The following is a 14850-nucleotide window of genomic DNA, read 5'->3' as shown; positions in this document are numbered from 1 at the left end:
ATGAACCTAAATAATCCTCATGTTAGAACAATGTGTTTACGGATATCTGACATATTAATTTTAGATTATGATGAGGTTTTAGCTAGCGTTGATTCTATTAACGCCACTTAAATGCTGATTGATTTCATATCTAGTAAAGAGAATCCAGTAATTTTTGCTCAATATTGTAATCAAAAACTTATACTTTCTTTTTAGCTTTCTGATTTGGCAAAATATAATCTCTATGGCTATATCATGAGATTAGATAATGACTTTATATATGGAAATTCTGTATTAGATATAAATTAGTTTGAGATTGATATAAAGAATTAAATAGCCTTTACTGGATAATAGTAGCTCTCATGCGTTTTGTCATTGTTTTGTGAAATTTAATCTGTAAAAAAATTTGCATTTTCCTCGAATCCTGAGTAAACGTTAATATCATTAAATTAAGCTAGAGTATTTACTAGCGATTCTGGACCTTAGAATGAAATTTTATACTGGAGAGTTAGAGTTGCTATTTTAGAAATTTTAGAAGCCTAAGCAGAAGGTAATTTATATTAAAAAGTTGCTAAAATGTTAACTGAGTGCAAAGACAATGTTAAGTATTTATAATAAATTATTCAATTGTTTGCAAATTTATAAAGACAACCCTTATATAGTATTGCAAAATAGCTTGTATAATTTGTATAAGTTTTAGAACAGATTTTTAATATGTCATCTTTTTATTGTTTACCGGAACATATAACTACATTAATGTTAGGTCTAGTCAATTAGTTGATTATAATTTGTAAAGATAGGATAGATTAGTAAATAAATAAAGAAAGTACCATTTATGATATTAATTTAGAGCAATTTATTATTACATCGTAAGATATATTACAAATTAATATACAATTATAATAAACTTTTAAACAATTTATACACAAAAATCAGATTCAAATATCAGAAACAAATATATTTGACAAATTTGATAAGTTTGAAAATAGGCTAAAAAATATAACATTTGTTATAACATCATATTAGAATTTTGCTCATTTACATTAAACAACAATCCCAGGTTTATATGGTTTATTAGAAAGTTTAGAGTCTTTAATTTCAGTTTTAAGAAATAAACCGTATAATCACTATGATGACAATTAATTTGAATTTGATTTCGATATTTATAAAAATGGTATTGTGTCGTTAGAAAATGAAATGAAAAGTTATTTATACAAAATTTCTAATCAAAAGGATATTGCCTAGCTAATTAGTGTTTTATCACAATTAAATCCGATACTTAGTCGAGAATCTATGAAAGAATCGGTTCTAGAGTCATATAAGATGCTATTGATTTTATTTTACCAATAGTTAAAAAATATAAATCAGACTTTGGTTACAAATAAATTCAATAAAATACAAGAATATAATGAATAGATATCTAAAATGATTACTTGCAGATTGCTATAAGCTAAAATCGATAAAAATTTTTCTTTTATAAAAAGAATCTTTGTTATTTCAGATTATTAAAATGAATTTGCGAAATAGTAAATACGTGAGTAAGTCTAATAATAATTTGGATTATATTTCAGAAAAGATGAGATTCCAGAATGTCATTTACCATTATTATTTTCATTCTCTATGGGAAGTAAAATTGTTGGACTATATTAAAATATTTAATAGTAAATTGTGGATTGTTTATAGAAATCATACACTAATATATGCAATACAATGCCAGATCTTAAAATTCATTTAAATAAATCTTTGCTAGTAAAAACTACATCATTGAAGTGCAATTTTTCGCCAATAATAATTGATTTTTATAAAACAGGACTAATACTAAAATAAGTTAAGCTACCATTACCAGATCTTTTGAAGTAATTAATAGTTATTTTCCCTACATTAATATCTACTAGAGACATTTTAACAAATTATTGCAACAAAATAAAAAGAATATATATTCCATAACATATGAAATTATTAGTGAAACCTGTCATTGATTCAATGTTTAAGAAAATTTAGCCAGGATTACATTAGTTTACTTGGACATCTCTTAGTATAGAGAATTTCTCATATTAATTTGAGTCATACATTGAAAATATCATTTCTTTAATTGCTGTTCTTACTAATTCTAATTAAAAATTAATTTAGATGATTTAAGGAATAAATAAAATAAAATTATTCCCATTTAAGAAAAAGAAAACTTTTTTATTTTCCTAATTTATGAGTTAGTATGATATTGATTTAGTGAAATCCGTAGAATTTAAGTTGGCTTATTCTTAATATCTTGAAAATACAGATGCATCTCAATTGCAACTTTTTGTAGAAGAGTGTAGAAATTATTCTGAAACAATGATTAAAAAAATAATCTAAGAAAGCCTATCTGTAGCTAAAGAGGTAGTATATTTGGTGCAGTAAATATTATCTAGATATACAAGTAACTCCACTTCGTAGAATTCTAAAACTGTACATAACTACTTTATGTTGGCGATTGCTTCAATATTTAAGAAAGATCAATCTTTATTAAGCTAAATTGAGGCATTACCACCAGCTACACAAACCCTTGTGGCTAACATTTAAGAGTTAGTTATTTATTATAGATAGAAATGCTATTTAGCTATAAATAATATTTTCATTAACACTGTCAATGATCTGAGCCTTAGATTTGGATTTAATGTTAGTAGCTTTGTTTCTTAGCAGATATCTGCACAAGCATAAAAAAAATAAGTAGAGTAGTTTATAGACGACCCATTAGTTGTTTTAGAAATTGTATTTGGAATTCCATAACCTAAATTTGCACCAGATGCAAAATTGTTAAAAACTACATTTTAAGATCTTTAAAAGTTAATTGTATAACTTATTTAGCGATTACCACTATGGGATTCGAATACATCATTCTAAAAACTTGTTTTGCAGTCAGTTGGTAGTCTATATACAGGTGATGATTAAAATGTGTTAGTAAGCTCTTAATTCGTTAACATACATCATGAGAGAAACGTTGAAATTAAGTCTGTTATTGATCAATAGGTCAACACTGATAGATCTATGTTGACAAACAGATCATAAGGTCTAAATCAAAAAACAACTAGGTCCATTAATAATGATGAATCATAATTTATCAAAGAATTAGATGGAATTAATCCATAAGAAACTATGTTTTACTACGTTGGAAATTCTAAAACTCTTTTTACGAATTTAGCTTCTATTGAGGGTAGAGTCATGCATTTTATCTAAAAATAACATAATTTACTTACTGAGTTTTAACAATTTTAATAGTTTTGGACAGATAATAAAATAGAAATTTTGCAATAATTCGCGAATAGCAAACCTAATTTAGTTGGCTATTAGTATTAGGTGGCAAAGCTTAATAACGTTATTCAATAGCTTAATTAAACTCCTAATTTTACACATGAAGGTATTTTCTTAGTAAATTATAAGAATATTAAAGAATAAATTTTAATTGAAATAAATTAAATTAAGTAACTATTCTGTCAGCAACTTAACAACAAAGCAAGGAACGAACTAAATATTATTAATTAAGAGTTTATTAGCATTGAGAAATTATTAAAAATAGTTATCTCGAAAAATAATTTAGAAGGGGTTAGAATAATTATGAACACGTTGGATTAATTAAGAGAATTAGACTCCTTATTTGATATTAAAGTTGGGCCAATTCGTGACATGTATTTATTTTTATAATAATGCGAATATTCAGTAAACGATTCAGAGTTAGAATTAGAAGATCAGTTACGATATAAACTTAAATAATTATAGTCTATAGCATTAAATGTGCAATATGAACTTAAAGAAAAATAACCATTTTTGCTGTAATCTTTAACTTAAAAAGTTCAAGAATTTAGTTTAGAAGTTAATGATTTTGTATAAGATTATATGGACAATGGTCCTTTGAAACCTGATATTAAACCATAAGAAGCTTCAAATAAACTTGATTTTTATTCTTAACGATTTTAAAAAGTTGAGTCAAATTTCGTAACATATACATCTAATGAACAGTTATTTGGACTTCCAGTTACAGATTACCCTGAAATACATAAAATTAAGAAAGAAATTATAATGCTTTAAAAGTTATACTCATTATATAATGATGTCACCTTAACAATTTCCTCTTTTAATGAGTATTTATGGTTCGAAGCTAATTTTTCAGCAATATAGTCTGTATTATAAGATTTTTAAAATAAATGCGCAAGATTACCTAAATAAATGAGATAATGGGATGCTTATATTGAACTAAAGAAAAAAATTGATGATTTTAGTTCTGTGTTTCCAGTCTTGTAATTATTATCACATAAAGCTATTATTGAAAGACACTGGATAGAGATAAGTAAAATTACTTCATGTTAATAAATATTATAGGTAGTTGAGAAACCTGATTCATTTAAGCTGGGTGTCTTATTAGGAGCAGGTATATTTGAATTTAGAGATGAAATAGAAGATCTAGCTATTTCAGCGAGTAAAGAAACAGATATCGAAGATAAGCTAAAAGAGGTAATAGATTTATGGACAGATAAAAAATTTGTTGTTATAGAATATAAAACTAAAGGATTTTGTTTATTGGAGAGTAAAAGAATTTCAGAAATAAATACCCTTTTAGAGGACTCTTTAATGATATTATCTAGTCTTAATTCTAATAAATTTAATAAGCCTTTTAAAGAAGATATTTAGTTATATATGAAAAAGCTAAGTATTTTAGATGAAATTCTCAAATTATGGTCTATTGTTTAATAAAATTGGACTTATTTAGAAGCAGTTTTTGCATCAGGGGATATTTCTAGATAGTTACCAGCTGAAGCAAGAAAGTTTAATACTTTAGATAAAACATGGATTAAACTCATGGGACATGCATAATGTAATCCAGGTTGTATTTATTTGACATCTGTCGATGATGCACTAATAACTAATTTACCAGTCCTATTTTAATCATTAGAAGAGACTTAAAAGTGCCTCAGTGGATATTTAGAACAAAAGCGTAATTTATTTCCAAGATTTTGTTTTGTTTCAGATGCTGTACTCTTAGAAATTTTAGGAGGGTAGTCAGATCCAAATACCATTCAACCATTTTTAAATTAAATTTTTGATGCCTTGTACCAACTAACATTTGAAAAATCGAAAAGAGGAAGTATTTCTCATTTTTCAGATAAAAACAATGAATCTGTTGAACTAATTTAATAAGTCATGGCATAGGGTAATGTAGAAGATTGGCTAACTTTGTTGATTAAAGAAATGTAAAAAACCATTAAAGCTATCTTAAAGTCTGCAATATAAGATACAATCGATTTACAATAAAATTTAAGCAAGCTTATTGATGAATTTCCAGCTTAAGTTTCACTAGTTTTTATTTAGTTTGTCTGGACTCAAACTTGTGAATCATATTTTAGAGGACGATGTGATAAATAAGAATAAAGAAAATATTTAACTATTGTGAACAAAACTATGGAATCATTAATTAGTTTGATAAAATAAGATATGACATCTGAGAAAAGAACAAATATAGAAACATTAATCACTATATAAGTGCATCAGAAAGATATAATCTTTTAACTTGTAACAGGAGATACACCTGTGCGAAGTGTAACTGATTTTGAATGGCTAAAATAAACAAGGGTTTATTGGAATACAGATATTGATGACTGTATTATTTAAATTACGGATATTAATTTCACGTATTAGTATGAATATTTAGGTATTAATGAAAGACTAGTTATCACACCATTGACAGATAGATGTTATATCACACTAGCATAAGCAATTGGTATGTTTTTAGGTGGTGCGCCATCTGGACCTGCAGGTACTGGAAAAACAGAAACCTGTAAAGATTTTGGAAAAACTATTGGCTAATTTGTTGTAGTGTTTAATTGTTCAGATTAGATGGATTATAAAGGTTTAGGAAAGATTTATAAAGGTATTGCATAAAGTGGTATATATGGAGATTTTGATGAATTTAATCGGGTTGAATTGGCGGTTATGTCTGTTGCAGCATAATAAATTTAATGCATTTTGCAATGCATTAAATAAAAGAAGAAAAATTCAATTTATACAGATGGAACAGATATTAAAGTATTAGGTACTTGTGCTTATTTCATTACGATGAATCCAGGTTATGCTGGCCGTGTAGAATTATTAGAAAACTTAAAAGTGCTATTTCGTTCTGTATCTATGATGGTTCCCGATAAATAAATTATTATGGATGTCAAGCTTGCAGCAGCAGGATTTTCTGAATCTAAATCTCTAGCCAAAAAGTTCTTTATTTTATATTAGCTTTGCATGGAATAGTTATCGTAACAAAGACATTATGATTTTGGTTTAAGAAATATTTTATCAGTATTACGAACATGTGGGTAACAAAGACGTTAATATTCCTAACTTTCAGAATCATTAATTATTTTAAGAGTATTAAGGGATATGAATCGCTCAAAATTAGTTGCTTAGGATATTCCTTTATTTGAATTTCTGATGCAAGACTTATTTCCAGGTGTTAAAGCTCCAGATAATTAATACGAGAGTTTAGAGAATCAAATCTAACTGTAAGTTAAATCGTTGCACTTAGAACTCTAACCAGAGTGGTATAAATCTGTTATATAGTTTTATGAATCATTTGCAGTCCGACATTCTGTTATGTTATTAGGTTCATCTGGAGCTGGTAAATCAACGGTTATTAATACACTAGCAAAATCTCTACAGTAAATCTAAGGAAAAAAATCTGTTATTATGAAAATGAATCCAAAAGCAATAACTGCGCCACAAATGTTTGGAAAGCTAGATTCTGCGTCAGGAGACTGGACAGATGGTATTTTTTCTGCACTTTGGAGAAAAGCAGTAAAAGCTGAATATTTTACGTTTATTGTTTTAGACGGACCAGTAGATGCTGTTTGGATTGAAAACTTAAACACAGTTATGGATGACAACAAGCTTTTAACTCTAGCTAATTCTGATAGAATACCAATGACAAAGAATATGAAGCTAATTATTGAAGTTGATAACTTAGATAATGCATCCCCAGCCACGGTATCCAGAGCTGGTATGATTTATATGAGTGGGTTTAATTCGGTTGGATGGAGACCATTCTATAATATTCATAGTTAAAACTGGGGTATTGATTTAGATTTAACATAATCTATTGACTCTGTATATTCATTTGTTCTCAAGGAAAATACTTTGTTCAAATTTTAACCTTTGTAATACATTAGACAATTTGTTTCATTATTTGTATCACTTTTAACATCAGAAACAGCAGATTCGTTAATATAAGCACGACATTTGGTTATGGAAGGCTTTAATAGTACAAGAGATTCAATGCTATATTATTTTGCCGATAGTATTGCTGAAATAATAAAATTGTAAAGCCCAATAAAAATCAATAGACTTCTATTTTTTACGCTTATTTATTCATTTGGATCAATTTTAAATTTGGATTAGAAGAAAATTTTCTAGCGATTTGTATATAATTCTCTGGAGTTTGATATCTATGATAAGCCTGATCAAGCATAGTCTATGTTTAATTATTTCGTGAATGAAGCTGGAGAATGGTAATTATGGTAGTCTATTATACCAAAATTTGTATATAATGGTAATTTTAACGAAACTTTAGTTCCTATAGTAGATAATGTCTCATTATAATATTTAATATAAAAATTATCACAGGTATAAAATATTTTAGTGGTAGGAGACTCTGGAAGTGGAAAAAGTAAAATTATTAACTCATTTCTTTTGTAAGAGTCACAAAAATAGATAAAAACAATAAATTTATCATCTATGACAACTTGTGAAATGTTATAAAAGAATTTTGAAACATTTTTAGAAAAACGATTGGGAAATTCTTATGGTCCTCCGTTGAACAAGTAAGGGTTACTATTTTTAGATGATTTAAGTTCACCATAAGTGAATGAGTGGGGAGATTAAACGACAAATGAGCTAACAAGATAAATTATTGAACAGTATCTTTATTATTCATTATCTAAGCCAGGAGATATGATAGTAATTGAAGATCTCCAATATTTAGCAGCGATGCCAATACCAGGTGGGGGGAGAAATGATATACCAAACAGATTAAAGAGTTAATTCTTCTGCTTATTTTTAAATATGCCAAATAGTTCGTAATTAGATTTTATATTTGGATCATTTTTAGAGAACTATTTTGTAAAAGATCTATTTTCAGAAGATGTAACTAGTCTTTCTGAAAAATTGCCAAAATTAATGCGTACTTTGCTTTATAAGGTTAAAGATAAATTACTACCAACACCGGAATAATTCCACTATTAATTCAACCTTAGAGATTTAAGTAGAATAACTTAATCGTTAATTAAGGCAGATAAAGATGTGATTAATACACCCCATGCTTTATTAACACTATGGATTAATGAAAGCTTCCGTGTATTTTCTGATAGGTGTAATAAAGAAAAAGATATTAATTGGTTTAAATAAACGTTATCAACAATATTGTATTAAGATATAGGAGAATTTGGGGCAAATGTATATTCACAGTTTGCGAATAATGTATATTTTTCACATTTTATGAGAGATGCGCCTGACACTGTAGAAGAAGACTAAGATATTAAGGTCCCTCATATTTATGAGGCTGCTAACGAAGACTAACTAATTTAACGGTTAAGCTAATATTAAAACGATTATAATGAAAAATACAGGAAAAGTTAAATTGATCTAGTATTATTTGACTCGTGTATGTAACATATAACAAGATTAACTAGAATTTTATTTTCACAAAACTCACATGCATTATTAATTGGGGTTGGTGGTTCAGGAAAGTAAAGTGTTGTAAAAATTGCATCACATATTACAGGTTTTAAACTTATTTAAATTTAGGCTACCAAAAATTATAATTTATAAAATTTTGATGATGATTTGAGAAAAATAGGCCGTGAAGCATTTTTTGAAGATATTATTTTTAGATTTACAGATAATGATATCAAAAATGAAATGTTTTTAGAACGTATTAATAACCTATTGACTGTTGGTGAGGTACCTGGTTTATATGCTAAAGATGAGAGGGAAGAAATAATTTCAGATGCAAGGTCTATATTTAAAAAAGAATGCCCTCGATAGAGTGACACAAATGATAGCTTATGGAGATTCTTCTTAAATAAAATGAAATAATAGCTACATTTAGTGTTATCATTTTCTCCAGGTCTATTATTTAGAGAAAGATGTAATAAATATCCAGGAATTATTAGTGGTTGTATTATAGATTATTATAGAGAGTGGAGTTTAGATGCTTTATAATAGGTAGCTGGTCATATGATTAATTAAGGGGATAATCTAAATATATGTTTATCATAAGTACATAGTTTTGTATATGAGATTATCTAAAAATATAGTGAAGAAACGTCAAGAAAGACCAACATTACACCGAAATCATTTTTATCCTTTTTGACAATTTATAAAGATATTTATTAAAAAGAAGTTAGTTAACTTGAGAATTAATAGAACAAACTTAAAAAAGGTTTATAAATTTTATTTGATGCTGCAGATGATATTGCTGCTATGAGAGTACATTTAGAAACTAAGGAGAAAGAACTAGCTATTGCATCTAAGAAAACAGAAGAAATGATGCAAGATATTTCTGTCTAAACAAAAGAAGCAGCTGGTATTAAAGCTGAGGTATAATTAGTAGCAGATGAGTGTACTAAATAGGCTGAAGAAATTAAAGAATAAAAAGGTATTGCTGAAGCGGGTTTAGAAAAAGCTATGCCACTTTTAATTCAAGCTGAAAATGCATTAAAATCAATTGAGCCGAGCAAGATTTAAACTTTAAGAAAGCTATTGAATCCACCTAATTTAATTTAAAGAATTTTAGATTCAGTTTTAATTTTACTTAATGTAAAATTAGATAAAATACAGATGGATCAATAAAGAGCAAATATAAAGGCAAATATACCGTCATGGCAATAATCTTATACACTTATGTCAGGTCCATTTTTACAATAATTGTAGATTTATAATAAAGATGCAATTACTGATGAACAATGCGAATTACTTGATTGCTACTTATCATAATTAGACTTTACATTTGAATATTCATAAAAAGCATCTAAAGATGTGTGTGGTCTTTATAATTGGGTAGTTTCTATGAAAGCATATCATTTTATTGCATAAGAGGTAGAACCAAAAAGATAAAAAGTTAGAGATATGGAACATGTTTATAGATTAGCAATGTAAAAATTAGGTAAAGCATAATAAGAGTTAGCTGATAGATAGTTAATATTAGATAATTTATAAGCATAATTTGATGAAGTTAATGGCTAGAAAATGACACTATAACGAGAGGCATAATTAACTTAGAAGCGTCTACATACTGCATCTTCTCTAATATAAGGATTATCTGGTGAGAGAAATAGATGGGGACAATAAATTAAAGAATTAGATGAAATAATATCAAAAACAATTGGCAATTCAATTGTTATAGCTGGTTTTATGAATTATTGTGGTCCATATAATTAAAAATATCGATAAATTTTATTAGAAAAATGGGTTAAATTTATATAAGAGAATCGAATTTAATATACTTTAGGAATTGAAAATTATGTTGTTAAAAAATTAGTATCTGAGGCATAAGTTGGAGAATGGAGATTATTAGGCTTACCGAACGATCTAATATCAACTTAAAACGGTATAATTACCCTAAATTCGCCAAATTATCCTTTAATTATTGATCCTCAAAATCAAGGAAACTCATGGATAAAAAATATGTATGGAGAAAAATTAGTGGTTACCACGTAATCTTCTAGTAAATTTAAAATGATACTAGAAAATGCAGTTGAAAACGGATAGATTCTTTTAATAGAAGATGTCGAATAAGACTTTGATCCAATATTGGATCCAATATTAGAAAAGTAGTATTAAATTTCTGGGTTGAGAAAAGAAGTTCGAGTTGGGGATCAAATGAAAACTGTTGATGAGAATTTTAGGATGTTTATGACTACACGTCTACCATCTCCAGTATATACACCTGAAATGTATGCTAAAACTGCAATTATTGATTTTGCAGTCTCCTTTGCAGGGCTAGAAGCATAACTATTATCTAGAACTGTTAATTTAGAAAAATATGATCTTGAACTTTAAAGAATTTAGTTATTAGAAGAAGTTAATCAGAATAAAAAAATGGCTTAAAAATTAGAGGAGGATTTATTGTATAAGCTTTCTAACTCAACTGGAAATTTGTTAGATGATGTAGAGCTTATTGATGTCTTAAATAATACTAAAAAGACTGCGGAAGAAGTGAAAATTAAATTGGTTGTAGCGGTAGACACTGAACGAAAAATAGAAGAGGCTAGATAAGACTATTTACCTATTGCAACTAGAGGAGCGTTATTATATTTTGTTATTTGTGATTTAACTAGCTAAAATCATATGTATCAAACTTCACTAAACTAGTTTACAAACATATTTGATTTATCAATATAAGATTCACCACAACACCAAGTACCAAATAAACGTATAAACTTTGTTTTAGAGTATTTAACTGAGAAAGCGTTTACATATATTTTAAGAGGCTTATATGAAAAGGACAAATAATTATTAACATTAAAATTAACATTATAAATAGAGCTATAAAAAGAAAGTATAACACCATAGGAGTTCAATATTTTTGTAAAAGGTGGGTCGTCAATAGAATAAACACGTAGTTTTCCTGTATGGTGTAATGATAAAGCTTGGAGAAATGTAACTGCTTTATAATAAATACCTGTATTTCATTCTGTCTGTAATGTTTGCTAGGATAATGATGAAGAATGGAAATAGTGGTTTATGTCGGATGTAGAATAGGTTGATCTCCCATCAGATTATTAGGATAGGGTCTCATAATTCTAAAGACTTCTTTTAATAAGATGTTTTAGAGATGATCGAACTATTCTTGCTGCGTAACATTATATAGATAGATAGATGGGTCCTCAGTATACTAACCCAGCGAATGCAAATTATGAATAAATTTTCAATACAGAGACTTCACCAGGTTAAGTGGTTACATTTTTACTTTCCTTGGGGTCAGATCCTACATAATAATTAGAAGTTTTAGCTAAGAATAAAAAGTTAGAATTAAAATAAATTTCAATGGGCTAAGGATAAGAGGCAAACGCACGTAGATTAATCACTGAGTGTATACTAAATGGTAATTGGATTATGATTAATAACTCACATTTAGCCATTAATTTCATGTAAGAAATTGACTAGCTTTTACTTGATATATAGATTAGAGACTCTATATTTAAAAAGATAAAAGCATCATAAGACAAAGATAAATCTTCTTTGTTAAAATAAGTTTAATCAACAGGGTATTTTTAGTTACTAAATAATAGCTAGTAAGTTAATTCAGAATTCAGACTGATTCTTACAACTGAACACCACAAGAAATTCCCTATTACACTTCTATAAAAATCAATCAAATTAACTAACGAGCCACCAACTGGTCTACGTGCTAATATGATGCGTGTTTATTAATAATTAACATAAGATTTCTTAGACTCAGGTGATAAACCTCAATGGCTTCCAATGCTATATGCTACAACGTTCATTCATGCAGCAATAATTGAGCGTAAGAAATTTGGAACCCTTGGATGGTGTTGTAAATATGAATTTGGTCTTCACGACTTTAATGCCTCAGCAGGGTTTATCTAACAATATCTTTATTCTATTGATTCAAGAAAGAACGTCGCAATTTCGTGGAAAACGGTATGGTATATGATAGCCGAAGTTCATTACGGCGGTAGAATTACTGATGATTATGATAGGCGTCTGATGATGGCCTATACGTAAGAATTCCTTAATAACCGCATAAGTGACTAGGAATTTAAGTTTGCGCCTCGTCATACGATACCAAGAACAAATAATTTATAACAAATTCTTGACTATATACAACTACTACCTTCTATTGATACACCAAATGTTTTCTAAATGTCTGCAAATGCTGATTTGGCTTTCCGTGAAGTTTAGGCAAACGAAATTTTACACAATTTGCTTGATGGCAAGAAACTTAATACTAATATCAACATATAAAATATAATAGATAAATTACCGGAATTATTAGTTTCAAATGCACCAGCGTCGATTTCACCCCTGGATGTATTTTTGCACTAAGAAATACAGAGGATTAACTAGGTATTATAGTTCACCAAATATACACTTACTGATCTTTAAAAAGCAATTGATGGGACTGCAATAATGTCTGAGCAATTGGAATCAGTTTTAACACATATATCAGATGGATCAGTTCCGTAATCATTTGTCAACATTTCATTCCCATCAAAATCATTCACTTTCTGGATAAGTGATCTGTCTTCTAGGCATTTGTAATACAAATTATGGTAAAAGGTTACACCAAAAATATTCCAGATTTCTGGTTTCTTCAACCCAACTGGTTTTTTAACTGCAATAAAATAAGAGTTAGCAAGAAGGAATCAATGGCCTTTAGATAGGGTCGTGTTGTAGACCCAAATTTAAAAGCCTAAAAGCGATCAGAAGACTGGTTATTTCATCGAAGGGCTGAGCCTGCAGGGTGCGGCGTGGGATAGCAAAAAAGAATAATTGATAGATCAGCCTATAAATTAATTATTTAGTTCACTTCCTCTGTTACGAATAGATGCTAGCGACGGTGATATACCTGGAGAAAAAGGTATCATTTTATATGAATGCCCAGTTTATAAAAATCCAAGCAGGACTGGACTAAATTATATATTCACTATAAAGCTAAAAAGTTCCGTAAAGGCTAATAGTTGGATTTTGAAAGGAGTTGCTGTAATTGCAAATATCTAATGATTTATATTTTTATTATATTGCATATAATTTTATCATCTAATTTAATGACAGAGAGAGACTTATTGCAGTAGCCTACTATGACAACATTAACCCCATTACAAATTACTGATTTAATTCTTACTAACTAAGCTTAACAATTTACTGTTAGTAAAAAGAAACAAGTTAAACATAAGTTAAATAATAAAAGTTTGCATACTAAGAAGAAAAATTGCGTTAAACATCAAACAAAAGATTCGAATGAGTTAAAATTAGATAATCAATATACACATAATGATGTTAAATAGTAAATTTTATAAAAATTTATGTGTGTTGAACCTAAAATTTAAAAAAAGTTAGAAAATATAAGCAATAAACTTAGTAATAACAATAAAAGTTTTACAACAAAAAGAAATTTATCTTTCTAAAAAGACAATAAGAACTTATCTTAATAATAAGTGGTTAAAAATGAATATTAGAAACCATTTAGAAGTGCTAGAATAACAGGATCTATGTTAGTATAGTAAAAAGTGTAAAAATAGATATCTCTATAATAAATAGTTCCTAGTAAATTTGACACTGAGCATGATATTATATTCTAAATAGACGAAGAAACACAGACACATATAGTTAATTATAGTTTATTGAGAGAAAAACAACAAATGGAGTTTGATCTTTAAAGTTAAATATTAGAATAAGACAAATAATAATGTTAGATTTTATTAAAAAGAGTTTAATAGATGGGTTAAACACGGTAAGACCTTATATTTAGTTTATAATCTATGACAACTGATCTTACCAAGACATAAACTGAGTTTAATGAACTAGAATTTTCTAAACTTGTTTTAGATGATTATTAAAAGGCGAATACTTTGTTATCTAGTATTATATAAGAAAAGAAATCACTTATTAATGATTAAAGTGAATAAGGATACCGAGCCAAATTAGAAAACAATTATGAAAAAATAACAATCCAATAATAATTAAAGCATATCCTATTGAATAGTATATCATATTGTAATAGAATTAGAGAGGAATAAAATGTTAATTATGAGTATGTATTATAGAATTATGCGATGCTTGAAAGAATTAAATGATTTATTATATTATATTTATATTATATTTAATTAATTA

At 27.6% G+C, this 14850-nt stretch overlaps 2 protein-coding genes across 2 annotated transcripts; both read left to right on the top strand. All coding sequences in view use genetic code 6, as the record gives it.

Moving 5' to 3' along the window:
• SS50377_22309 (Outer-arm dynein gamma) lies at nucleotides 1-13740 on the top strand (the record flags this gene model as incomplete). Its single annotated transcript, XM_067906199.1, has 1 exon — nucleotides 1-13740. The coding sequence occupies one exon, from the start codon at nucleotides 1-3 to the stop codon at nucleotides 13738-13740; it is 13740 nt and encodes a 4579-aa protein (XP_067765467.1).
• A 44-nt stretch (nucleotides 13741-13784) lies between these two features.
• Nucleotides 13785-14813, top strand: SS50377_22308 (uncharacterized protein; the record flags this gene model as incomplete). Its single annotated transcript, XM_067906198.1, has 1 exon — nucleotides 13785-14813. The coding sequence occupies one exon, from the start codon at nucleotides 13785-13787 to the stop codon at nucleotides 14811-14813; it is 1029 nt and encodes a 342-aa protein (XP_067765466.1).
• Between the last annotated feature and the right edge of the window lie 37 nt (nucleotides 14814-14850).

Source organism: Spironucleus salmonicida, chromosome 3, assembly GCF_000497125.1.
Source record: "Spironucleus salmonicida strain ATCC 50377 chromosome 3, whole genome shotgun sequence".
Lineage (NCBI taxonomy): Eukaryota > Fornicata > Diplomonadida > Hexamitidae > Spironucleus > Spironucleus salmonicida.
The sequence above is the reverse complement of the archived record's forward strand: the minus strand, read 5'-3'. Positions and strand labels throughout refer to the sequence as shown.